Genomic DNA, 26,115 nt, shown 5'->3' with positions numbered 1-26,115 from the left:
AAGTTCCCCTGTAATAGCTGTCCCTTCTCTCCCCTGCTCAGCAGAGTTTCTCAAAGAGTGTGCGATGCTCAGTAGGCCGACTTTCTCTCTCGAACGCCACTCATACCTTAACCCACTGACGCTCAACTCCATGAAACTGCTCCAAGACTGATAATTCCCTCCAGGCTTGTGAAACAACAAACCTTTTCTGTCTTTGATTTGATTGACCTCTCCGCAGCACTGGGCAGTACTGAAGCACAGTGGTTAGGAGCGTGGGCTCTGGAGCCTGACTGCCTGGCTTCAAATCCTGGTTGCCCTGCTAAATGACCTTGGGCAAGTGCCTTAACGGATTTGGTGCCTGTTCCTTTATGTGTAAAATGAAAATAATATCTGCCTCAGAGGCTGGCATTCAATACATTTTTATTAACTGATTAAGCCAATTATTATTTATAAAGTACTTAAGAAGAATGCCTGGGGGCGCATGGGTGGCTCAGTTGGTTAAGCGTCTGACTTCGTCTCAGGTCATGATCTCGTGGTTCGTGGGTTCGAGCCCCACATCGGGCTCTGTTCTGACAGCTCAGAGCCTGGAGCCTGCTTGAGATTCTGTGTCGCCCTCTCTCTCTCTGCCTCCTCCCTGCTTGTGCTCTGTCTCTGTCTGTCTCTCTCAAGATAAATAGACATTTAAAAAAAAAAAAAAGGGACAGCCGGGTGGCTCAGTCGGTTAAGTGTCTGACTTTGGCTCAAGTCATGATCTCACGGTTTGTGGGTTTGAGCCCCGCGTCTGGCTCTGTGCTGACAGCTCAGAGCCTGGAGCCTGCTTCGGATTCTGTGTGTGTCTCTCTCTCTCTCTCTCTCTCTCTCTCTCTCTCTCAAAAATAAACATTAAAAATATTAAAAATGTAAAACAAACAAACAAACAAAAAAAGAAGAGTGCCTGGCCCGCGGTAGGTGCTCCGTGTTGGGTACAACCGACCCCTCCCCTCATGTCCCTGGACATCCTTGGCACCGTCTCTTAGTTCTCTGGCCCCAAAGATATCCAGCGACACCCCCTTCCATGTCTCCGGACTCGGGAAAAACTAAGTCACTCTTGGGCATTGAGTCGCTCCATTTCCGTTTTTTCTTTCCTAATTGTTACGACGAAAGAGAGGCAGACTACCTCTGTCTTCAAAGGACGTGTACTAAGGCCTCACGCTTGGCAAACGCGTCCCGGCCATTTGTGCCCCCGAGCGGCCCACACCCTCCGCCCGCGACCGCCCGACCTGCTGATGATGCTTTTCATCTGGCTGTCCTTCTCCTCCTGCTGCCTGCGCAGGCGCTCCTCGCTGTCCTCCAGCCGCGCCTTGTACTCCAGCAGCAGCTTCTGCATCTGTTGCTCCTGCACCAGCAAGCGGCGCTCATACTCCTCCAGCCGCCGGCTGGACACTCGCAGGCGCTCCTTCAGCTTCGTGATTTCCTGCTCGTACTGGCGCAGGGAAGAGGCGCCAGACACACGGAGGGAAAGACTGCAGTTAACGCACGTTTTAGAAAGCAACGTAGCCGGACGCTGTCTGGGCTGCCACTCCCCGGGCCGCGGGTACTCTTACAAATGATCAAAAGGCGCAACTGGGAAAGGAGCTCCGTCCTCCCTTCCCCTAGCGTCACATTTTGCATCTTCACTTGGCCCCTCAGATCTACACATTTATGTATCTCTTTCCACATTAAACTACCGGTTGCTACAAGCCACATCCGATCTGTAACAAATGGGGGCAGGAGACAAAAAAAAAAAAAAAAAAAAAAAGAACCAGTACATAGAAGCCTGACGAATCACTTAAAATAAGCCAAAAGCCGGCTGTCTGCCAGAGGAGCGGTTTCTGGATCACCACCTGCACCCTAGGATCTCCGACACAGCCTGGCTCAGCAGACCGTCATGACTTCACTCTACCAGAATCAGCCCTTCAGAGAACAGGCAACATTTCTACAATGTTACGCTACTGAATCAATAAACAGAATCTGAAACAGCAAAGTAAGCTGTTGCCGCTCTCTCCCCGACTGACTGTCGACTGTCGGAGTATAAAATATTCAGGTCACAAGCACTAAGCCAAAGGCCTACACACTCTCCAGGGCTGACGAATACTGAACCTTGGCCCATTTTCATGATGTGGTTCATCTGCTCAATTTGGTACTGCTTCCTGGAACTCGTTTGTCTGTTTTCTCACTAACGCTTTATATAAATTTATGTAAACTAAAGCTTTACATTACAAACTATCATTCAATTGGCTACATGGCCCCTTTCTATACTGATATTGCAGTGGCTGGGGTCTGAGTATACTGGAACGTCACAAATCTAGGTGAAGTGAGACGCATAGGATTTCTCGTATATGGTCTACCTCAATTCATGATAAATCCCTACGGTGCAGTGTAAGATGCAATCTATTTTCACATAATATCAATTTAATGGACGATCAAGCAGTTAGCTTCTGCTTACCCAACCTCACGATCCTAAACTGTATTTGTTAATCCAGAGGTCAAAGATGACAGTTTTAATGACAGTATGAAAAGGGAGACTGCATCAATAAGCATATTTTAGGATTCTGTGTGTCATTTTCGGATTTTAACATCATGCTGATAAGTAACCAGTTGTGTGGTTGTTAATGAAATGAGAGAATGCCACACATGGGTCAAGGTTCTTGATGATCCCTTCTTCCCGTGTCAACTTTTCCTCAAAACAAAACAGAAATAATAGATAATGTCCGCTTAAAAATCAATATAAAACTGGAAGTTCTTTATCCAGAAAAAGCAAAAAGAAGAAGAAGGAAAAAAAAAAAGACAAAATCATTAACAAGACATGGAAAGGAAGTCTGGTCCAAGGGTAATTTTGGCCTTGGTTGAAGACTAGCAACAGGTTTATAGAAACACTAAATATTCACCTACAATGATAAGAAATGAACAGTAGAATGTTTTGCAAATTAAGTTAACCTACATAAAAGGAAAATGAAATCTCCCACCCCAGGCTGCCGGACATTTGCTGCAGATTTTCGCACACGGACACTACTGAACTGTCATACAGATACGGATATGATGGATAACATAAGATATGGAGTTGACACTGTTGGGGGTGAAGAGCTCAAGTTCGTGGCTAGACAACCCCTCGGATGGGCTCTCACTGTGGGGCCAGCAAGTTAGTAAAGATGGGCGAGTTCTACCTTCTCAGCATGCTTGGATTCATCTTGATTTTGCTCAGTTTCTTCCACATCCTCTTCATATTGTCCATTGTTCAGAACCCAGGCTGCTGTCCTCTCTACTGGGGACATTGTGGCAGAGTCCACAGGTGACTGAACCTGCGTCAGAAACACTTATTAGCATCTCCCCAAACAGCTCGTCCACTAGTTAGGTTTCACAAAGGGTGTTCCTCTTGGAGGTCATAACAGTGATCTAATAAATGCTCTCAGTTCTAAGTAATATTTTATTAATGACAGGGCTGGAGGTGAAGAATGAGAATATCTCCTTGTAGAAGAATACACTATTCTGAATAGAAATTCCTATGCATCACATCCAAGAAAAGAGAGCCACAGCCTTAAAATTGTTCATTACTCCAGTGGTTCAATTACCAATGAAATTACAATGATGACAGAATGAGAGAAAAGGCATGACTCAATGGTTGGCTGCTCAGCTGAGGAAATGGCTGTTTAACCCAGAGACGAACAAACTCACAAGGTACCCATTTATGTATCAGAATGCCAAATCCTTAATTTTCACATTAATCATTTAGAGAAAGAGAAAAAACAAGTGATGTTGGTCATTTTTACAGAGCGTGGACTTCTTAATGAGTTAACACCACTCACAAGTCTATATTTTAGACCAGACAGTTTCTTGAAGAATACAGGATCAAAACAAAAGATATTGGATTCGTTTAAGGGATATTTCAATCCAGTTAGGATAGCCAGATAAAGTGCCCTTTTCCAATACTGATACACTAGAGTGATAGGAATTCTGATCTTAAGTAGCTACTCTGCCATTTAAACAGTCCCTTAATCTCTTCAATACTCTTTTCTTAATCTCACCGATTAGATATTACCACCATCACCATCACCACCCATCCTAGTATCTCATAGGGAGTTGTAGGGATTGAGTCATATAATGTATGTGAAGTTCTTTGCAAACTACAGAGTACTACAGAGCTTGGATATTATCATATTGATGTTTAGAAAACTAGCATTGGATACTACAATTTATATTAGCTTACTTAACGTTAGTACTTTCTCTACAATGCTAGAAATATAAAACGAATTCTTTTTCTCCAGTATGCTTGAGAGAGAAAGAGAACAAGGGAGGCAGGAAGGGAGAGAGAGAGAGAGTGCGGGAACAAAGCACTATCATATGTGAGTCAGCTCTGTATGGGAGAGAAAATTCCCTTCAGTTATGGGATTATGGAGCATTGGTCCTCAAAATAGAAACCTATTTTAATTCTAAAAAGGCTATCTACCTTAAGATTATCTTTATGTCATTCTGAAGTAGAATCCAGTTAAACTCTAAATCGACAGCTATTTTAAAAGAACGGGTATTTTGATGACTTTGCAATTTAGAAAGACTAGATGAAAAATACTGGCTGCAGAGACTAAAAGGTTATCAAAGACAGGTTGGGATAAACTGCAAAATACACAAAACAAGTAATATGAGGGTGTTTCTTAAAGGTTTGAAGCAGAACCTGGTCTGGCTGATTTACAAAGAGATTACAGATGTACATCAGTAAAAAGCGGCATCACGCCTGATGCACACATAAGCAGTTGTTAATGGACTTCGAGCTAGAAGTTCCTCCTTTAAAATCAATTTCTCCACTGTGTCAAGGAGCATGTAAACATGTCTCCATCTCCACTCTGGTATGTAGGTTATGTTTCTTATACTTCATTCATTTATCACTTTATTATTTTTGTCATAACATTTCACTGATATATTATTAATCATCTTTTTAAAAAGACCTTTTCCAGTTAGCTAAGTCCTTATGCTAAACAATAATATCAGTAAAATCATGACTTTGAGGTTATATATTTATAAATATTATTAATATCGATAGTCATATATTTTTCTAATATGTGTTAAAATAATTAATTACATGAGTAATTAAATAGACATCATGTATACTTAAATAATTTTGAGCATCACACTTTAGAAATACTGGCCTATAGGACAGAGGACAGAGTATCATCTATAGTGGAAGGTAGTAATTATCCACATGAAAAAGCATTTTGTAAATGGCAAGGTACTTTACACACACATGCACACACACACACATTAGTTCTCCCCCTGCTGGACTTTAAAAGCAGAGCACAATAAACTGCTTCACCATTGGCAGAGAAAAATAGTTTTACAAGAGGTTTAGGGTTTTTTTTTTGTTTTTTTTTTTTTGATATATATACACCTGAAAGGCAAAAGAATGTGGTTATGGGTTTGAAAAAATTAATGGAAAGCCAATATTTAAAGGAGACAAATGCCTTTTTAATTTCATGATCTTATCACTTTAGCACACAGGGCAGAGAAAAGCTGCTTTTCTGTGAAACCAGGATTTTCTATTCAGTAGCAGTTTGAGATAAAGCAGGTACTAAAACTAATAACAACTTTACTGTTTGGAATTTGTTACTTCAAGGCAGCTAATTCAATAGCTTTCCGTTTTATCTAGTTAACAAGATGTTGCTTGAATGAACTTTCTTTCCCTGTAATTTGTTATGGGCTATCTATTTATTGGGTGCCTATACACGCACACTAAAGATATTCCTAGAACACACTAAGGAGCGATCTCAGCCCCTAAAAGGGTATTAAAACAACGACTCCTTAGCACAATCTAGGCTTTGACTAGTTGTAAAACGAGCTTGGCTCATTCCACTGGTGATGGTGGTAGCTACCATATCTTCAGAAAGACTAAGAATGTCCAATGAATTTTAAGAGATTGTATGATAGAAATGGGCATTTAGGTCTATTCCTATTGTACTGGTTAATTCTGATTTTCAACCACTTCCTAATATATCCAAGCACTCTGCATAGCAGTAGGTGGTCAATAAGTGTTGAAAAGAATATTAACTATTCCTTGTATTCATAGTAAAACATTTAAGAAATTATAAAGAACAGAAAAGTAATATTGAACACATCAAAAATAGAGGTGGTTTTTTGGTTTCTTTATTTTAAAAACTATATACCATCTCTTACATTTTTTTCTATTGGTCTCGTGTGCGCTGGTCTTATTTCCCAATTAGATCATCAATCCTTGAGGCAGGGTACCATATTATATATAGCATTCTTTGAATGGTAGTGACTATGTAATTGCATAATAGATGCTCAATAAAATATTATTCACTTATGAATACTCTGGTTCTCTTTAGAATTCATTACTAAAGTATAATGTATTACTAAGAGAAAGCTAATGTATGTATGTCTTTTCCTCTAATCCTTTGGAAGTGCATCAAAGGCTTTTTCTTCAATGATTGTTGCATCTCCTTTACAAGCTGGCAAAGATAGCAAAATTTATTACCTCTAGTTTATAGTCAAAGAGATTGGGAAAAGATGTTGGTAAGTGCTTCAAATCCCATTTTGCTTAGCTATAGCCTTAGGAAGAGTATTTGTATCCACTGACTTTCAACAGCGGATCATTAAAGAAAATGAAGGATGAAAAAGACAAAAAGAAAAGCAGCAGGATTTCCTACCAGGACTGTCTCCCCTTTGAGATAAAGCTGTATAGGGTTTCTCTGGGGAAAAATACCAATGCTTTAGGGCAAAAGGGCCTGGGATGGCAGTTTCTCCGAGCCTATAATTAGTCATAGCCTGGCTATGCTGAGGACAATGAACAGGCCAGTTCCCTGTCCCTTGCTAGTATTTACTAGATATAAATAAGACTCGTTGGTTTCAGCTTCTCCAAAGTCTGCACCGGTCAGGTTCAGTCAGGTTCTCATAATGAATAGCACTTCTGCGGTCTACACCAAAGAAAGGGCTGACTAAACAAGTATACTCTGAGGGTTCTTGAAGAGGTTGGTTAGGAGAGGGTTCAACATATCTGAGTGTGAAAGCTGGAGCATCATTCCAACAGGCTTGTCAGATACCTATTTTAAAAGTCTCTTCAAATTTGAATTTTTGAGGTTATGTAACACGCTATATCTGAACACATACATTATACATACAGTCTATTATACACAGGGAGTACACGATACATGGAAAACAAAACGGACAGGGAAATGAGAGGGGGGAATCCAAAGAGAGGCTGAGAAGGGTAAAAAAAATTGAAGGCAGCTTCCCGAAAAAAAGAAATCTCTTCTCTGTAGATTGTTTCACTAGGATTTTGTTTCCTTCCTACTCAGTACGTACATGGAGAAGACCAAAGCTAGTAAGCCTGCCAACAATGGCCGCTCTTTTGTGCTCAGATACAGATGGAATTTGCATGGGACAAAGCCGCTGATAATTACACACGCCTACAGAACAATCCCCACAAAGAAATCCTCTAGTTTTTGGGAGAGAAGAATTCCCCAACACAATTTGCAATTACAATATGTAAAGGAATTTGCCAAAAATGCGCTGATTATGTAGAAATTCAGGGGCTTCACGGGAGAGGAGAAAAGCAAGAAACGGAAAGATAAGGAATAGAAAATAACAACATAAGTTTGAAAGAATAAACCATCTGCATAGAAAGAGCGAGTGTAGAAAAACCAGAAACTTGAGCAATAAAAATAGGGTGATTTATGCTTTAACTGATACGATGGTGGCACTACCAGCGAAGGCATAAACAGAGGTGAATATTTAAAGCCGTGTGAGGCCACTTCATGGTGTCTGTGCCTCATGTGCCAATATAACACAGGCATACCCCAGTTCATTCATGGCTGTGGCACAAAACGTTTTTAAGTTGGTTGTTGGGAGACCATATCCATTTCCTACCTTCCATCTATCCAAGACAGCCTTCTCTTCACCCAGAGAAACTGTACTAACTGCTTGTGTGACAGGTGCTACATTTTCTTATACTTGAGTATTATAAATGATACCTGGTTCCAGATGATCACTCAGAAGGCTATTTAATTTAAAATATTTATAAACCATCAGTCTGAGTCACACACCCTGAGAACTGAGGACTATATCAAATAGGGGAAGGGGTTAGCATTCCTTTTTTCTGTCCAGGGCTGGGCCCGAGCCAGCTTTTGAAAAGCAGGTTGGAGGGCCCTTTCCGTTGTCCTGTCCCTCTCTGCCAATCTGAGATTCTTCTCATGTTCAGGGCCCCCATGCTGCATTTAGACCCCTGAATGGATGTCTGCCTCCACCCAGCACTCCATCTCCAAAATTCCTTATCTTTCTTTTCTCCTCTCAGTAAACACTTCATTTCTCTGAAAGTGGTTGGCCTCAACTAGAAGCTAGCATAAAAGCAACATGTGGATAAGACCACAATAAGGTAAGAAGGACTGCCTTCCAACAAACAGATTAAGAGAATATATATGACACAATTTGACATACTTATGAAAGATATAGCGACGCATAAGCATTTTCATTGTATCTACTCTTCTTTCCTTCTCTTAAGATGAAAATGCTTATTAAATCAAACGAGTTGGTGAAATTTGGGGAAATATAAGCCAAATAAAAATGAAAAATTTAAGACTGAAGGAAAACTTTATTTCTCTGGAAAGAAGGACCTACCGGGAGGCTCTGCCTAGGAAGCTGGCTGCAGGAAGCAACTTAAGTTAGTCGTACTTTTCAACTCTGCCTTTACCTCTGTATCCCAGGATTCTGTCAATGTTCTAATTTTGTTATTTTTTTTTAAACAGTAACGATCAAGCTAGGGGCAAGGGCTCTGATCACAGCAGAGTAGCGGCAGAAACAGCCAAATCGGTAAATGCCTACCTATAAAGAGCAAATATATTAAAAAGATACATTGGGGTTTTATGGCAGTCTCCTCTGACCAGTGGTCTCGCTGACAAAAGGATGTGGCATAGAACTCTTCCAATCACAAAGCTCCCTAGTACTCATATAGTATGATCAGGTTTCAAAGAAAGGTCAGCAAATACAAAGTTGAAAAATCTTTTTTAGATGAAAGATTAAATATATACCTACACATGATTTCCTCAGGTTATTAGTTTGTTTCAAAAAGCAAAATATGTATTGGTGCCTGAAAATGTATTCGGTAGGGAAGACATGAGTGATCAAATTCTCGGGAAAACTTTTTATTTGTCAAGAAAGAAGTCCAGAAGTCTTAAGACTGGGTGTGACACTAGCTGGGCTTACCCATGCAAATCGAAATAGAAGGGATTTGGAAATGTTTACAGCACTGTCAACTGCCTGTGTTTCTATCTTTTTACCTCTCTCCTTTACCTTGTCTTTATAGGTGCTCAGTTGTTTATTTTTCTAGTCATTTCCAGGAAAAGGCACAGGGGACTTATTATTTCCAGAGGGAGGTGGGGGATGGAATAGAGAGCAGTAACATTAAATGTTTGACTCGGAACGTGAAAGTTTATTCTGGAAACTGTAGGGGAAAAAAATTGAGGATTCAGGGTCCGGATTCCCAAAATATATTATGGTTCATCTGGCCTATAGGTTTCACAGTGTATGTGTTCTAATTATTCATGCAACACCGATCTGTTCCCAGTGCACACATAGGTAGTGGCTCAGCTGCTCGAAGGGAAGGAAAAGCTCTTTGTGTGGTTGACAGTCTCCTGAGGGTAATGAGTCAAGCTACTTTCTGCAGCCTCACCTAAGCAGAAGCCTCCCAGACCTTGCATTTCCTCTCTCCATCTAAAAGTTGGAGAAAACGGGGCTCCTGGGTGGCTCAGTCGGTTAAGGGTCCGACACCGGCTCAGGTCATGATCTCATGGTTCGTGAGTTCAAGCCCTACATCAGGGCTCCACACTTATGGTACAGAGCCTGCTTGGGATTCTCTCTCTCCTTCTCTGGTCCTTTATGTACGCATGCGCGCGCGCGCGCGCACACACACACACACACACACACACACATTCTCTTTCAAGATAAATAAACAAGCACTAAAAAAAAGTTGCAGAACATATTTTTAAGTGGAAATGTTGCTAGAAATTGGATTTCCTAATGATTTATATACAAAGAACCAGGGAAACAGTTGGATAAGTGGAAGCCACACCCCTCCAGCTCTCCCCCCTACCTGCTGTGTTTGTTGTCTCTGGATCGCTCTCACTTTGGGAACAGGGCTCTCTCTGGAGGAGGAAGACTGCTGCCGGGACCGGCTCCCATTCTGCACAGGTTCGGCCATGAGGGCTGCAGAGGCCACCGACATGCTCCCCGTGCTACGTAAGGAAGCACTATGTGGCAGGGATGGCGGGGCTTTGGCTCGGGCACCTAACCCAGCCTGGTCCATTTTCCGGATCTGGGCCTGCCCGGTACTATTCTGCCGTGGCAGAGCAAGAGGTATGTGTCTGTCTGGCACAGTATGCCGCCTGGAGAAATCCTCACTCTGGGTGCTGCGTTTGGTGAAATCTTCCATACTGCTATTGCTGGGCCCGCTGAGTTTGAAATCCTCACTGTTACTTTGGCTTCTGGAACTGGCAGTGCTTAGGTTCTCCAAACTGGAATCCACAGAGGCCTTTGGCATTGCCGGAATTGGGTTATTGAGGTGATAGACAGGGTTCTGGAATGACAAGGGCTGGAGGCTGCCTGGCTGGTTCAAGGCCGGGTGCAGGGGCCTTCTCACTTGGGGTGCGCTCTGGGGAGTGCTCTGGGTTTCCCGCAGTTGTTTGATGCTGGCCACCTGGGTTATGGAAAGCTGGCTTCCAGTTAAGCGCATAGGCACATCGAGCATGACAGGCGCATGCTCCACTTGAGCAGCGTGAGTGTCCTGAAGGTCCATGAGGGAGATGCTCCGACCGTTAGGAAGGCTACTTTCCTTCTCATCCTTTTCAGAGTAAGTCATGCTCTGGGAGGACGCTTGCTGCACCAGCAGTAATGTTTTCCCTCTGAAGTAGCTATCAGTGTTGTCCTGGCTTGGAGATTTTAGTTTATGCAAATCACTGTGGAAAAGGAGAGGACCCTTAATTACTCCTGGGGCAAATTCAAAACAGTTTTTTCAACCCAGGCATATGAACATTCCAAAGGCTCACAGTCCCAATGTGGACACTTACATTGGTTTCTAAACCCAGATTTCATCGTTACAATTCTTTAAAATCCAAAATTTTTAGTTTCTCTCCAAAGGTGGGGAATAACGCTGTGCTTACCTCTCCATCATTGTCTTCAGTTTCAGCTAGAATTCTAGTCATATCCTAGTTAGGCTTTAAACCCTCCCAAATATTCTGATTCACAGTTAATTGCTTCTGTCTAAACCTTCAAGAGGAGGAAGCAGGGCTGAGGTACAACCAAAGGGTCACTGCTAAAGGCCCAAGTCTTGCCAATCCAGAAAAGAGGGTCAGTGTGAGCATCAACGTTGTATCTGCCTATCCGGCTGACACCGCCAGCCATAAAGTGATTTTAACAGAGGTTCTCCAGAGTTTTGAGAGCTACAATATATGGAAATAGAAATTTCAAAGCCCTTAATCTTCCATTAAGCCGGACCTAGATTTTTAAACAATGTTTGCTGAACATATTATAACTCTACAATATCACTGTAGAAAATAAGAATCCTAGATCCTGTGTATTATTAGGACAAACAATTGGATTTATCTCAGGTCAGATGTTTTTTCCAACTGATCATGACTTTCAAGTTATAAATTCAACAAATAAATAGATTTCTGCCAAGTCTCTAAACATCACCTCTCTCTGAGACAACGGTTTATTTAAATTCTCTGTTTCATACCTGTCAGTGGGGTCTTCGAATATTTTCTGCAGCCCAGAGGAGAGGCTTCCACTGACATTTGGACTGGAGTTATGCTCAGTGAAGCGTCTTAGTTGCTGTTGTATTGGTGTAGGATTAGTCAGAGACTTGGTAATATCAGCAAGAACTCGAGGGAGAGGTCCCAATTTTGCCACGGTCGCCTGTAGGAAGGAATTTTCACCCTAATTGGATAATAAGCATTGCGACATCCACCAAGGATTGTTTTTGGGACAACGATGCCCATTGATGGAGGGGTGTAGGTTGGAGGGAAGGGTAGGTGTTTGCATATGGGAGTGGCAGGTTCATAATGCATTGTTATGGAGCAGCAGAACCATGGCGTCGAGATGAATGGAGGAGGCGAAACAAGGTGCAGCAGACATCGAGGAAAGAAAGGAAATAGAAATTAGGATTATGCAAATAAAAATTAAAAGACATGCTCAAAACAACCAAACTATTGCCATTCCAACTAAAATAGGCATGCAAAGCAAACTAAATCTTTGGAAGGCTAGTAGATCAAGGTGGGGGAGGGTAGGGGAAGAACCAAACACCTTCTAACCAAAGGACTTCGAGACCAGAGGATCGGCTAGTGTGATGAAACTTCCAAAGAAAAGACATCATGTGAGAAAAGAAATGCATGCCAACATACAGGAAGGTGTTGCATTCAGGGGTCTGGAGCACTGCAGGGAACACAGATGATATACTGCCATCTACTATCCCATTTCCTTTAGGGAACTCTGACCTATTGTCAACTGGGTTTGCATCAGCAAGACAATCTTTTTTTTAAACAGCAAAAGCAGGTAAACTCTGTGAGATATGTCTAGATTTACCCCTGGTTTCAAGGACTAAACACAGATTAAAAAGGACAAAGCATGTTTACATAGCAAAGCCTGTTGAAAGGACCTCAGCCCAAAATCAACCAGGCCTATTTCACAGGATTACTGTATCCGCATCCCACTGATGCAGTTATTCAACAAAGAGTAACTTTTCAGTATTGGATTTATCCATCTCAAATCATTTTTTTCTTTGGGGGAATTCTTATTCTTATGGAGTCCTTTGGGACCCTTCAACTCTAGGGCAGTTCTACAAGACTGCCTCTGGGTCTCCTTTGTCTTCTCAACAACCAAGTCTCTTCAACTCTGCTCCAATGGGTAGAATGGGCACTCAAAAGCCACCTCAAGAATAGCCTTTACCTGCTCAACTTTCTTGAGCCATGATTTGTATTCAAGGAATTTACCTCAGCAGAGCTGCAACTCAAAATCTAGCTAGTATTCCTACAAGTGAAGAAGGGGCCCTCAAGAATAAGAGTTTACTATTTTACAAATGGTAGGACACCCTACCATTTACATTGCCTCAGGAAAGCGGTCTTTATTAATAGGTTTTACTCCCCTCCCCCATTTTATCGGTACAACATTTTTAAGGATAATAGGAAAGTTGGAGGAAAACAAATACATTCTTATCACAAAAAAATAACTTTGCTTTTGAAGTTATTCTAACATACCACCACACCTATTTATGAAGTACCTGTAGCAAACAAAAACATCAATAAATAATTATTGTGATAAACCTAGCCAGAGTCTAAGACTACTTTCCATTATAAATTCGATTCCTCTTTGAAAAATTCCAGAAGGAAGCAAATGATTGGCATGGTATGTATTTAGTTACTAATATGGTATATAACAAGATTCTGAGCTTATACTCAGAAAATAAATGATGAAAAAGAGTATTTTCTGTTTTTAAAATTCACATCTGTAGAGAAAGAAAACATCAGGATTTTCAGATCCCATGCAACTCTGTAGTACTAATAGTTACATTGAACCCTCTGACTTGCAGAATAAAAAAAAAAAATCTCATGAGTTAAACCACTTAAACATAATAGTCTCAATATTTTTCCAAGTCCACACTTTTGTTAGGATTATTATGAGGTTTTATCTCATCCTGCTTATACATGAATAAACCTGCGTATGGCAATATTTGATGTTAGTTTCCAGGCAAGGTTTTAGACATGCTATATATAATGTTATATACATATATGTATGTATTTATAGAAATATATACTCCATTAATTCAGCTAATTTCTTAAAAATATATGTGAATAATCTCATGGCTTTCTAGAAGTTCCTGGTTTGGAGGGCACGTATTTGATGCAGAATTGATAGCTATTTACTCCCAGACTTCTAGCACAAAAGGTCGTTTTCGACTAGCAGGAAGCGTGAAGGCTGTCACTCTGTGGATACTTTCCAGAATCCAGGTACATTAACGTTCTCTATCTCCCATCTCCCATTATGCTTCCAGCCTACTTTACCTTATCAAGTTGGGAAACTACTTCCCACAGTAAGGAATGCAAAACTGAAAGCTCTCGGCCCAGATCAATGTAACCATCAAAGCCTGGCGTGTTCGAGATGGTGTCCGGATTAGAGATCTCCAAAAGAAAGCGCTTCATTCCACCCCATTCATGTTCTAAAAAATCATTCATGAATGCCATGTATTCTTCTTTGTTACCAAATCTGAAGTAGAGGGAGAGAAAATGAGAAAGGACATATTCAGGAAAAGAGATGTCTGAGTTGACTTTACACTGAGCTTTAAATTTTTTATTTTTATTTTGGGGAGGTAAGTGACTAATTTATAATCTGCTAAGTGATAAATGCTAAAACATACTTTCCTAATACTGATGTAACAATCAAAAACTTTGCATAGCCTTCTAGTCTCTGTTGGCGAAAGCTAACTCTCTTTTTTCTGGTATCTAGAGCTCTCTGTAAATAACCTTCGTTTGCCTACCACATGCTCATCCTTACAAACCTTCAATATTGCTAGCTTCTTCAGAGTCTCCTGAATATATGCCGCTTCTCCAAGCCTGTGTGCACTGCATGCTATTTATTTTTGCTAGAGAAGAACCTCTCTTCTTTGCCCATCTAAATTCTAGGTATCTTCAGCCCAGAAAATTTCTTTCAAAATAAGCTAGAACTAATTTTTAGCAGAATTAGCTCAAATATGGGTAAATACGTCTATTTCTGTGCTGCTGTAAATATAGGGTACACAAAGTTAAAATAGTACACTTCCAAAAGGCCAATATTTACACTAGAAAACAATCTGTCTCATTGAAGTTCCACTTTCTTCCTTCAATACGCTGCTAATAGAGAATCTTGTCTTTTTTGGAAACAATGAAAAGTGGCAAGAAAAGAGTGTGAGTGGACACACTCTACCACCCAAACATAGCTGCTGTTTACATGTGAGTGCATTTCCTCCCCAATGGTTTTCTAACTCCCTTTTAAAAAAATTTTAAACCTATATAAAAGTTGAAAGAATATACAACAAACAACCATATGCCATTCCTCTACATTAACCCACTGTGAACATTTTGCCAAGTTTGCTTTCACTTTCTCTCTACATACTTTTTTTTTTTTTTTTTGCTGAACCATTTTAAACTAAGTTGCAGACATAAACTCTAAATACATTAGCACTCATTTCTTCAGAATAAGGAACATCTCTTACATAAACCAATGCTATTATCATGCTAAAACTTTTAAATCATCTTATATATAGTCCACATTTAATTGTCCCCAAAATGACTTATAGATTTTTTTTTTCCCAGTTCAGATCAGTTAAGATTCAAGCATTGCAGTCTTTTAAAATCTAGAATAGTCCCTCTCGATCTTTTCAATTTTTCATGACATTGATTTTTTTCTTTGAAGGGGCCAGGCCAATTGTCTTAGATAATGTAACCACTGAGTTTGTCAGATGGTTTCTCCTAACGTTTTATTCTTTAGTTTTTGTATTAACATATTTCTGGAATAACAGCATATATATCTTCTAGTATCCTTTTTCTTTTTTGCTAAAGTTTTGAATAGCACTTTCCATATAGTATAATTGTATCTGCATCATTTTCCATATTATTGGACATTTTTGGTGAACACTGTAGTGGCTGCAGATATTCTACTGAATGCATGTACCATAGGTTACTGAACCATTCGTCTGTAAAGTGAATATTAAGCTGTTTCTTCTTTCTTCTATGTTGAATACCACCATAACGAAAATCTTGTAATACGAGTGATGAGGCTCCCCACCCCCATCCAAATTTTAGGTGTCACGTATTTTTTTTAAACAATGTTTTTAAAAGTGCTTATAGCAGTGACACCTACTTGGCAAAGTTAGCCAGGTTCTGAATGACCTTGGCAATTAGAGTCAGAGTCCGAGACGTGCGGTCATCAGGATACTCTTGCATCAGGTTGAAAAGACTGGGAGACATAATGGCTGGGCACAGAAAACGCAGAAATAACGAGGCACTGATGAGCCGCTCGCTGATGTCCTGTTTGCCACGGTTCAGGCACTGCTGCTTCCATGACGCAAACACTTCTTTCAACTCACGAGGGAAAACACTGGGGAAGGAAAAAAGATCAAAACCTCTAAATACAAAAGTACCATAACCCAAGAAGACACAAGTGATCCCATCTGGCCCAACACACCTGCTCTAGAGCCAGGCTAAGAGGAGAGCCTAGTGGAGAGAATTCTGCCTGATTCATGGCTTCGAGTTGGTGGAAAATTCACGGAAGCCCAGATGGAGACTGGAAACCCACAGCCATAAAACTCAGGGATTAGTGTAAATTTAGTTTTGCAACGTAGGAAAATGGCATGAGGCTCCTGACTGAACCATCTGGTTTAATAGAGCTTACCATAATCTCTCTAAAGAGCGTTCTTCAAAACTTCCAAAATCTCACCAATTGCAGGGGTTGGAGCGATGATCAAAAATCATTAACACAACTGTCTAACACGGGTAAACGCTTCAGAAAGCCATTGAAATACTTTGGGAATTAGAGGACGTGGTGCTCCTATTCTGGGGAAATATTATATTTATGTAGATAGTTCACAGGTGCTTCTGCTTACAGTGGAGATTTGGACTTCAGAGGGGACTACATTAGGGAAACTTTCCATCTTCCCCCTAAGTCCTTTCTCTGGGTGGGAGATACTACAGTTGACACTGTGATGACTTTTACATGGAAAAACTGAAGTTCCACGAGCAGAGGCTGAGGCACTGACACCTGCTCACCAGTACGAGTTGATGATCTTGCAGAAAGCCAGCTCACAGCACATTTTCAGGTTGCTCTGATGCTCTATCAGTTCACTAGAGGAACACCTGCTGGGCTCCACCTCACAGTTCTCATCTGACTCGTACAGAGCTTTGATGAACTCCCCTGTTTGAAGAGAGAAGGTGACAGGTAGTGTAACTATGAACAGCGTCTTCCTGAACAGAATAAAAGGATTTAGGATTTCTGTCCTAAAATGTATAACGGGAATTTCTTTCTGAGACCTGACATGGAGGGCATGAAGGATTGTTGCTGCTTTAGACCCCAAGGGTTACCACCTCCCATATATGATGTTTATCTTCCTCATCTTGGAAGCAGAAAAACTGCAATTGCTAACCTCACCATCGTGGTATTTATAAAAATAATAATAATGATCATACTTTCAACAATGATACAGCTTTAAATCTTTTACCTGAAACCACAAATTCTTTATTTTTGAGGTGGGGGGGGCAGAGAGAGAGGGAGACACAGAATCTGAAGCAGGATCCAGGCTCTGATGTCAGCACAGAGGCTGACGCGGGGCTCGAACTCAGAGACCGCGAGATCACGACCTGAGCCAAAGTCAGAGGCTTAACGTCTGACTGAGCCACCCAAGTGCTCCACAAATATATTTAATTAGCAGGGACTCGTTATTTGTTATAAGGCTGCTCTACCAGGATGAATAATGTTGTTATTATTTTAGAAGAAAAAAGAACCCACGCTTGACTGAATACCCACCTAAGGTGTTAGTGCTAATGCTGGTGTCAAACATAGATTTGAGTAAGGGTCTCTAGGCTTACCTCTTGTAAAGGGGATAGTCATTCAACATAGTAGAAAAAATGTAGCAGACATTTCTTCGTAGAAGCTTAGAAGCACTGTTTATATATCCCATCCTCTATAGGATATGCCCAATATTCCCTGAACGAACAAATCCTTTCCTTACTTGTTTATCCTCCACTATACACCATACCTTGTGTATGTTCTAGTGTTCTGTGTTTCACAATGTTTTGTGCTCTTTGTTCACATGTCTGTCTCACGTTCACACCTCTAGGATGAATACCCTTGGAGGTCAGGGCCAGCTTCTATTCATGTTTGAATCTCCAGCCTACCAAATAGCTCTCAAAGCATTGCAGATGTTCAATAAATATTTATCAGAAATGATAGCATGTATTCTTGTTTTTTTTTAATGTTTGTTTATTTTCAAGAGAGAAAGAGTGTGAGCAGGGGAGGGGCAAAAGGAGAGGGAGACAGAGGATCCAAAGAGGGCCTGGCACTGACAGCAGTGAGCTCGATGTGGGGCTCAAACTCATGAACTGCAAGATCATGACCAGAGACAAAGTCTGACACTCAACCGACTGAGCCACCCAGACACCCTTATTCTTGGGTTTTTACAGGTCTTTATGACAAAGGAGTAGATCTTGCAAATATCCTTTCAAATCTGCTCATATCATTCAAAGTTCAGGCTAGTTATAATAGATTTCATGGACATGAACAAAAACTTCTGCAAAATTAATTAGCAGTAGCATCATGAGGAGTATTTTCTATCAAAAGGGTAAGTAGTGAGGCAAGTGAAGATTTAAAAAGTAGCTATAATAGAGGATGGGAAATGATTATTTGGAAGAAAATGTTTGGAGAATAGGAAATTAGTAGATGGAAAAAGTAAAGGCTTTGGAAGCAGACAGACCTAAGGTCAAATCACTTAATTACTGGGGAGCCTTGAGAAGTCGTTTAACTAAAAGTCTGAGTTTCAGCTGCCTTATTAATAAAATGGCGTCAATAAGTCCCACCCCTACAGACCTGTGGTGAGGATCAGAAATAATGCATGAATAGAAAAGTATCCAATATGGTGCATGGCACTTAGTAGGGGCTCTAGACATGCAATTTAAAAATAATTTTTCATAAAGTGAAAACACCCAAAAATATTGATAAATTCTCGCAAGATTTGTATGTGACATGTTCTCAATGTCCCCTATACTATGTCCTTCCACACAATTTACCTCATTTAAAGAACACCTAAATTTACTCTACTACAAAGCTGTAATCATCCAGATAGTATGGTATTGGCACAAAACCAGACACATAGACCAATGGAATAGAGAACCCAGAATTGGACCCACAAATGGGTGGCCAACTAATTTTTGACAAAACAGGAAAGAGTATCGAATGGGAAAAAGACAGTCATTAGCAAATGGTGCTGGGAGAACTGGATAGCAACATGCAGAAGAATGAAACTAGACCACTTTCTTACACCATACACAAAAATAAACTCAAAATGGACGAAAGAGCTAAATGTGAGACAGGAAACCATCAAAACACTAGAGGAGAAAACAGGCAACAACCACTTTGACCTCAGCTGCAGCAATTTCTTGCTTGACACGTTTCCAAAGGCAAGGGAAATAAAAGCAAAAATGAACTACTGGGACCTCATCAAGATAAAAAGCTTCTGCACTGCAAAGGAAACAATCAACAAAACTAAAAGGCAACCGATGGAATGGGAAAAGATATCTACAAATGACATATCGGATAAAGGGTTAATATCCAAAATCTATAAAGAATTTACCAAACTCAACACCCGAAAAACAAATAATCCAGTGAAGAAATGGGCAGAAGACACGAATAGACACTTTTCTAAAGAAAACATCTAGATGGCCAACAGACACATGAAAAGATGCCCAACATCACTTATCATCAGGGAAATACAAATCAAAACCACACTGAGATACCACTTCACACCCGTCCGAATGGCTAACATTAACAACTCAGGCAACAACAGATGCTGGCGAGGATGTGGAGAAACGGGAACCCTCTTGCACTGTTGGTGGGAATACAAACTGGTGCAGCCGCTCTGGAAAACAGTGTGGAGGTTCCTCAAAAAATTAAAAATAGACCTACCCTATGACCCAGCAGTAGCACTGCTAGGAATTTACCTGAAGGATACAGGAGTGCTGATGCATAGGGGCATATGTACCCCAATGTTTATGGCAGTGCTTTCAACAGTAGCCAAATTCTGGAAAGAGCCTAAATGTCCATCAACTGATGAAAGGATAAAGATGACGTGGTTTAGCTGTACAATGGAATACTACTTGGCAATGAGAAAGAATGAAATCCTGCCATTTGCAGCAACATGGATGGAACTGGAGAGTATTATGTTAAGTGAGGTAAGTCAGTCAGAGAAAGACAGATATCATATGTTTTCACTCATATGTGGAACTTGAGAAACTTAACGGAAGACCATGGGGGAAGGGAAGGGGAAAAAAATAGTTTCAAACAGAGAGGGTGGGAGGCAAGCCATAAGAGACTCTTAAATACAGAGAACAATCTGACAGTTGGGAGGTGGGAGAGAGGGGAAAATGGGTGATGGGCATTGAAGAGGGCACTTGTTGGGATGAGCACTGAGTGTTTTACGTAAGTGTTGAATCACGGGAATCTACCCCCAAAACCAAGAGCACACTATATACACTGTATGTTAGCCAAGTTGACAATAAATTATATTAAAAAAGAGCAGCTAAATTTAAAACTAAGTCATCAGTGTCAAATATTCCACATAAAAGTTGGCCCACCTCTAAATTTATACCATTAATATTCTGTTTAGTGAGTTCTTTAAGGCTATATCTAGTTTAGGGAAACAATACTAATATTAATGAATCATTGATAAACTTTAAGAATTATTTTTTACTCTCCAAGAAAAGAGCCAAATAAATAATACAAGGGTCCAGAAGTAAATCAGTTGTCTAGGGGTGCCTGGGTGGCTCAGTTGGTTGAGCGTTTGATCCTCAGTTTCAGCTCAGGTCATGATCTCACATTTCATGAGTTCGAGCCCCACATCGGGTCCTAAGCTGACATCACGGAGCCTGCTTGGGTTTCTCTCTCCTCTGTCTCTGCCCCTCCCCTGCTTGTGCTGTCTCTGTCTCTCTCAAAGTAAATAAACTTAAAACAAAATTTATATAAATCAATTGTCTAAAGATTTTTTTTACCTGATTATGATATATTTAAAGTCCTCCCAAACTGAGAAAATTATTTTCACCTTTGAAACTATAACCTGTCTGATAATGTGGAAAACACCACACTGAAAGGCAAACCTTTTATAGATTTGCACCTAGAAGCTGCTTACCTGATCAAAAATTATTGAGATAGATTCAGTAATCCATTTGCATTTGCTCACTTGTCTTTGAAAAAGATCAGAGCCAAAGGGGTACTTACTACATTGTTTAAATGTGACTTTGTACCTAGAACGTTCTATGGTGTGTTTTCTATGTAAATCATTAACTCATTACTATCTAGCATCCAAATTGTGTATAAATAAGTCAGTAGGTATGGCCATATCATTGCTAAAATAAAATTTGCCTCTGTCACCAAGGGTAGAAATCAGGGGCTTTTCTGTATCTCATAGATGGTATTTCTGTGTGTCACAGGGTATCAACATACAATCTGATTTTAGTCAGAAAGGTAACAGGTGTTAACAGGTGGAAGCTTTAAGTCAAGTCTAACTGAGCCACCTCAGTTATGTCTGTGCAGTACATAATAATGCCTTAATCAAGATAAATACATATTGTATAACATGACTGGTAACTTTTAACTAAGTTTTCTGAGAATTCTTCAGGCAGTCTGGAAAGAACATCTATTTTTTTGCCCAAAGGGTATGAAATATAACTGAAATTTAATTATTCTGAGTGCTCAGCTGTCCTTATTAATTTAATTTTTTGGTTTATGGAGACTTCACTGTGAAGCCTTTTTCTTTGATACTTACTGAAGGATTAGAGGCTCCTGCCATAGTAAGTACAGTCTTGTATGACAAAAATAATTCAATCTTTATAAGGTAACTGAAAATATTTTGCAGTTCTTCAGGATTACTATTTGAAAATTCACTTATTACTATATCAAACCATATAAAATAAGTCTGAATTTACACTGGCTCCAAGACAGATACTCTGTAAGTTGTTTTCAAAAGGAAGTTTCTGTTATAAAAGTAAAATATAGCAGAAAAATCGGCCATTGAGAGTCTAAGATATAAAGGCTAACTAGAACTGTGGGCAGTTAAGTGGGAAGAAGACAGGAGAATCTCTGCCCTGAAGAAGCTTACCAATTAATTTTGTTTACGCGCTTGGAAGCGGCAGCCATTTTCACTACCCTGGTCCTTGATCTTGGAATAGAGATCTTTGTGGGGTTATGTGAATTTGTTCCCATGCTCACTGAATTTTCATGTCTCATTTAGCCCATCAACTAATTATTCACAGTCCTATCAAAGTACTTGCATCTACTTTTCACTTTGGAAATTATTTATTTGGAAATCCTGTATAGTACACTGAATGGCAGAATACAGATATTTGATTTTTAAGAGGTAGGTGGTCTACACATAATTTACCCCTATGTCCATATAATGGAGACTACGTATGGTTGAGATGCTTCATCATTGCCTTTTATAAGGCAATACAAATCACTGAAGGAAGCCATGAGATATACTTTCTGATATGACTGTAAAAAACTCTTTATGTGAGACTATGAATCTCTGTAACTTTCGTTATCAATGAAAATCCATATTCACTATTCTTGTAAATTCCCACTATATCTTAAACTAAAGCACATAACTTAGAGAAAAGAATACGAAGACAGGACGCAGGAAGAGAAATAATTTACTTCTGCAGAGTAGGAACTAATGGCTACTATAGTGAGTCTACTTCTTGTAAGCACAATGGTCCTATTTCTTGAGCAGTCATTCACATGTTACCCTGTACAACCCAGTTCCTGTCCTCCTGATGGCAGTCCCAGCCACCACTAGTGAAGTTACCGAATGCAATAGCCATTTTTTCTTTCTTAACCTCTACCTTCCTCAATCTCTTGAGGATGTTGATGCTTTCATTTCTTTTGGTGTCTAGGACTCAGGATTTTCCTGGTTTTCCTGCTTTGTGTGCATGTGCGCACGCATGCTTTTTCTTTGTGATCACTTTCCTGATTCCTCCTCTTCCTTCCATCTATATCACAAGCCTAGGTGCACTGTAAGACCTGTCTCTGGCCCAGTCTCTTTCTGCTCTTGTAATCTTGTAGCTTCATTTATCCCTCCACATGGGTAACTCGGTCCTAAATTTCCAGGAGACACCTAGGCAAATGTCTTGAGATTTCTTACCTAGAACCCCTGGGATTTCCTATTAGAACTTCAAATTGAATACCCATGAAGTGGAAATATCATTTTCCATCTTTCAAGCCTACTACTTCTGTGTTCTTTACCTCTGTTGAGAACCTCATCATCCTTCTCGTAACCAAGGCCCAATAGTCATTGTAATAACTGGTCTCCACCCCCAACCCTGGCATATTCTCACAAGTTGAAGTTGCCAGGTCCCATCAGCTCAACTTCTTGAATATTTCTCAGATCCACCTTACCTCTTACTCTTGGTGATCACATCAATCAGAGGCTCTTGGCTTCTTACCCTCCTTCTTACAATGGCTTCTTCACTGGTCTCTGTTTTCAGTTGCTTTCTTCACCAACCCATTTTAATCACTTTGTTAAAGTGATTCTATTGAAAACAGCCTGCTCAAAACCTGCAGTGGCTCACCAGTGATGACTGTTAAAATCTAAACCCCTCAGCTTGGCATTCAACGCTCTCAACAATTTGGTTCTAATTGTTTTTCTTCTTTGTTGTTGTTGACTTGTCTTTTTCATTTCATTTTTTAGCTAATTGGTTTTATTTCATACGTGCCTGGCTCTCTCATACTGCTATGCCTTTTTATCAGTATGGTTCTTTCCCTATGCCAATCCCTACCACTTCCCTTGTCCAATATCTGTTTTTATTTAACCTTTCTGCCTTTCAAGCTACACACACATTGTTTATGTATCTTACATGGGAAATTCCATAATCCCATCAGCTAGAATAATTTCTTTAATTCTTTGAAAAAGCACAGGATCTCTCGCACTCTCTCTCTCTCTCTCTCTCTCTCTTTGGCTATAGGGATATCCTTATCTTTCTTATCTCCCTATCTTATAAAATCCTTGAGGGCAAAAATCTATCCATTCATTCAACATAACTGTCTAACCTTCATAATCACATGTGACTACTGAGCACTTGAAATGTGGCTAGCGCAAACTGGAATGTGTAATAAATGCAAAATACACACTAAAGTTTAAAGAGCTAGTATGAAAAAAAAGTAAAATACCTCACTAGTAACTTTTATTTTGATAGCTTGTTAAATAGTATTTGGATATAATGGGTTAACTATAATATCAATAAAATTAATTTTGCCTGTTTCTCCTTACCCTTTTAAAAACACTGTGACCACTAAGAAATTTAAATTACATACGACTCACATTATGTTTCCATACGATGGTGCTGCTCTACATTCTGTGGGAAGTACTAGGGATATGGAGATAAAAGAAATTGTTCTTCAAGAAACTCACATCTGCCTTATCATGATGTATATAACCCAGCCCAGTGCCTTACTCTAGAGGTTAACAGCTTGAATTTCAAGACCAGATCTGGAATTCTAGGTGAGTAGCCTAGTCAGCAAGAACTACTGACTGGGCAAAATTTAGTAATTGTTAAAAATTCTGGAGATCTTGAAGGCAAAACTTGGGAGCTGTGGGAACTGGTAAGAGTTTTTTCACTTTCAATGCATGATAACAAATGTTAACGCTTTCAAGAATTACATAACCTATTTATATCATAATGTAAATAACCAACACTTTGGGGGAAACGGGTGCCCCCAGATCTAGTAGTGACATTACTCATAGTGTGTATCTCAGCATCAGGAACTTGAGCGCCTGGAAGTAGCAGCATATACTGATGGGCTTTCTCTTTCTGTACGTTGATTGTAATAAACCAACGTGCAATAAACCAGGACTACTGGTGAGTAGTGCAGAGGCTTACAGCTGAAACTCAAACTTTAACACTCTAGTCAGCTAGGATTTAGTAACCTGCTGAATTTGAGTTCAATCTGTTTGTCCTCCGAGGGTGAAAAAACAAAACTGAAAGGCAAAGAAAGCAATGTTTTGCTTCTCCATACCCAATGCGTCATGAAGATACTGTTGTCCCACCAACTTGAGGTATTCCTCAATGGATTTGGTGGCAATGGTGTTCTCTCTGAAGATCAAGACATCATGCTCTCCACAGCGATCCACCTCAGACATCACCAAGTCGGTCAGAAAATCCTGGTGGAATAATGTTCAGTCAGGCACAAAGCAACCGAATAAACAATATATGTTAGAAGAAACCGATGAAATATCAGACATCCTGGAAATGCTGCTTTAACACTAAAGGTGCCTGATTCATTTGTAAGAAAAAGAGTCAGCCAGGATAAAAGCTTAGGTACCACCAGCTCTAAGTTTAAAATTCCTTCAAAGGTTTTCCATTACACTTTAGATAAAGACCATACTTTTGCACGTGGCCTACGAGTCCCTACATTTTCTGGCTTCTGTCTGCCTTCCCAACCTCCTCGTATACCATTCTCTGCATTCTGTCCCAGTTTCAATGGGTTTTTTTTTTTTTTTTTTTTTTAAGGCATTGAATATATCAAGACCTTTTTAACACAAGATGCTATTTACCACAAAGCTCCTGGAAATGCTGTTCTCAGTTCTGCTTCACTCCCACCCTTGTTCCTGTCCCCAGGGGCATGGAGGTAATTCCTCAAATCCTTTGGATCCTAGTGTGTACATAATTTCCTCAATGAAGCCTTCTCTGACCAGCATCAGTCAGGTCCTGTATTCCCCATTCTTGTAGTGCCTATGTCTTTTTTTTTCCTCTGTACTTCTGACTGTAATCACACATTTATTTCTGTAAGTACTCAATTATTATCTGTTTTCCCCAGAAGACTATAAACCCCATGAGGCCAAAGACAGTGTGTATTTTTAGTCATCTCTAGATTTTCAGCATTTAATAGTTTCTGGTACATATTAGGTGTTCAATATATAATAGTTACAAATTGGTCCACAGTGTCAACACGGAATTTCTTAAACTTAGCACTTCAACTCATTTTCTAGGCTGATTACCTACCTACCTACCTACCTACCTACCTATCTCCATCCATCCGTCCATCCATCCAGGAAAAAGGCATAAGGAGAAATAAAGCCCTTAAGAAATAACTGCTCCTTTTCCCAACAGTCCTAAAAATTAACTTGATGGGGGCACCTGAGTGGCTCAGTCCATTAAGCATCTGACTCTTGATTTCGTCTTAAGTCATGAGCTCACAGTTTGTGAGATCGAGCCCCATGTCGGGCTCTGGGCTGATAGCGCAGAGGCTGCTTGGGATTCTCTCTCTTCTTCTGTCTCTGCCCCTCCCTCTCTCTCTCTCAAAATAAGTAAATAAACTCAAAAAAAATTAACTTGA

General features: G+C 40.1%; 1 protein-coding gene across 13 annotated transcripts in view; it reads right to left on the bottom strand.

Annotated features, from left to right (window-relative positions):
* Positions 1–26,115, bottom strand: part of RASAL2 (RAS protein activator like 2) — a 359,982-nt gene that overhangs the window by 16,087 nt on the left and 317,780 nt on the right. For 10 of the 13 annotated variants that reach the window (XM_058700419.1, XM_058700420.1, XM_058700418.1 and 7 more), the window contains 8 exons: positions 24,796–24,940; positions 16,788–16,932; positions 15,883–16,119; positions 14,049–14,250; positions 11,729–11,928; positions 10,088–10,949; positions 3,162–3,296; positions 1,239–1,441 (listed from right to left, as the gene is read on the bottom strand). In XM_058700419.1, the coding sequence (XP_058556402.1) occupies positions 1,239–1,441; positions 3,162–3,296; positions 10,088–10,949; positions 11,729–11,928; positions 14,049–14,250; positions 15,883–16,119; positions 16,788–16,932; positions 24,796–24,940 (2,129 nt within the window). The remainder of the gene's footprint in view (positions 1–1,238; positions 1,442–3,161; positions 3,297–10,087; positions 10,950–11,728; positions 11,929–14,048; positions 14,251–15,882; positions 16,120–16,787; positions 16,933–24,795; positions 24,941–26,115) is intronic. The other 3 variants (XM_058700421.1, XM_058700416.1, XM_058700417.1) reach the window with 1 other exon arrangement.

Source organism: Neofelis nebulosa, chromosome 15, assembly GCF_028018385.1.
Source record: "Neofelis nebulosa isolate mNeoNeb1 chromosome 15, mNeoNeb1.pri, whole genome shotgun sequence".
In the NCBI taxonomy this organism is placed as follows: Eukaryota; Metazoa; Chordata; class Mammalia; order Carnivora; family Felidae; genus Neofelis; species Neofelis nebulosa.
Note: the sequence above shows the minus strand (reverse complement) of the source record. Positions and strands in the feature narration are given on the sequence as shown.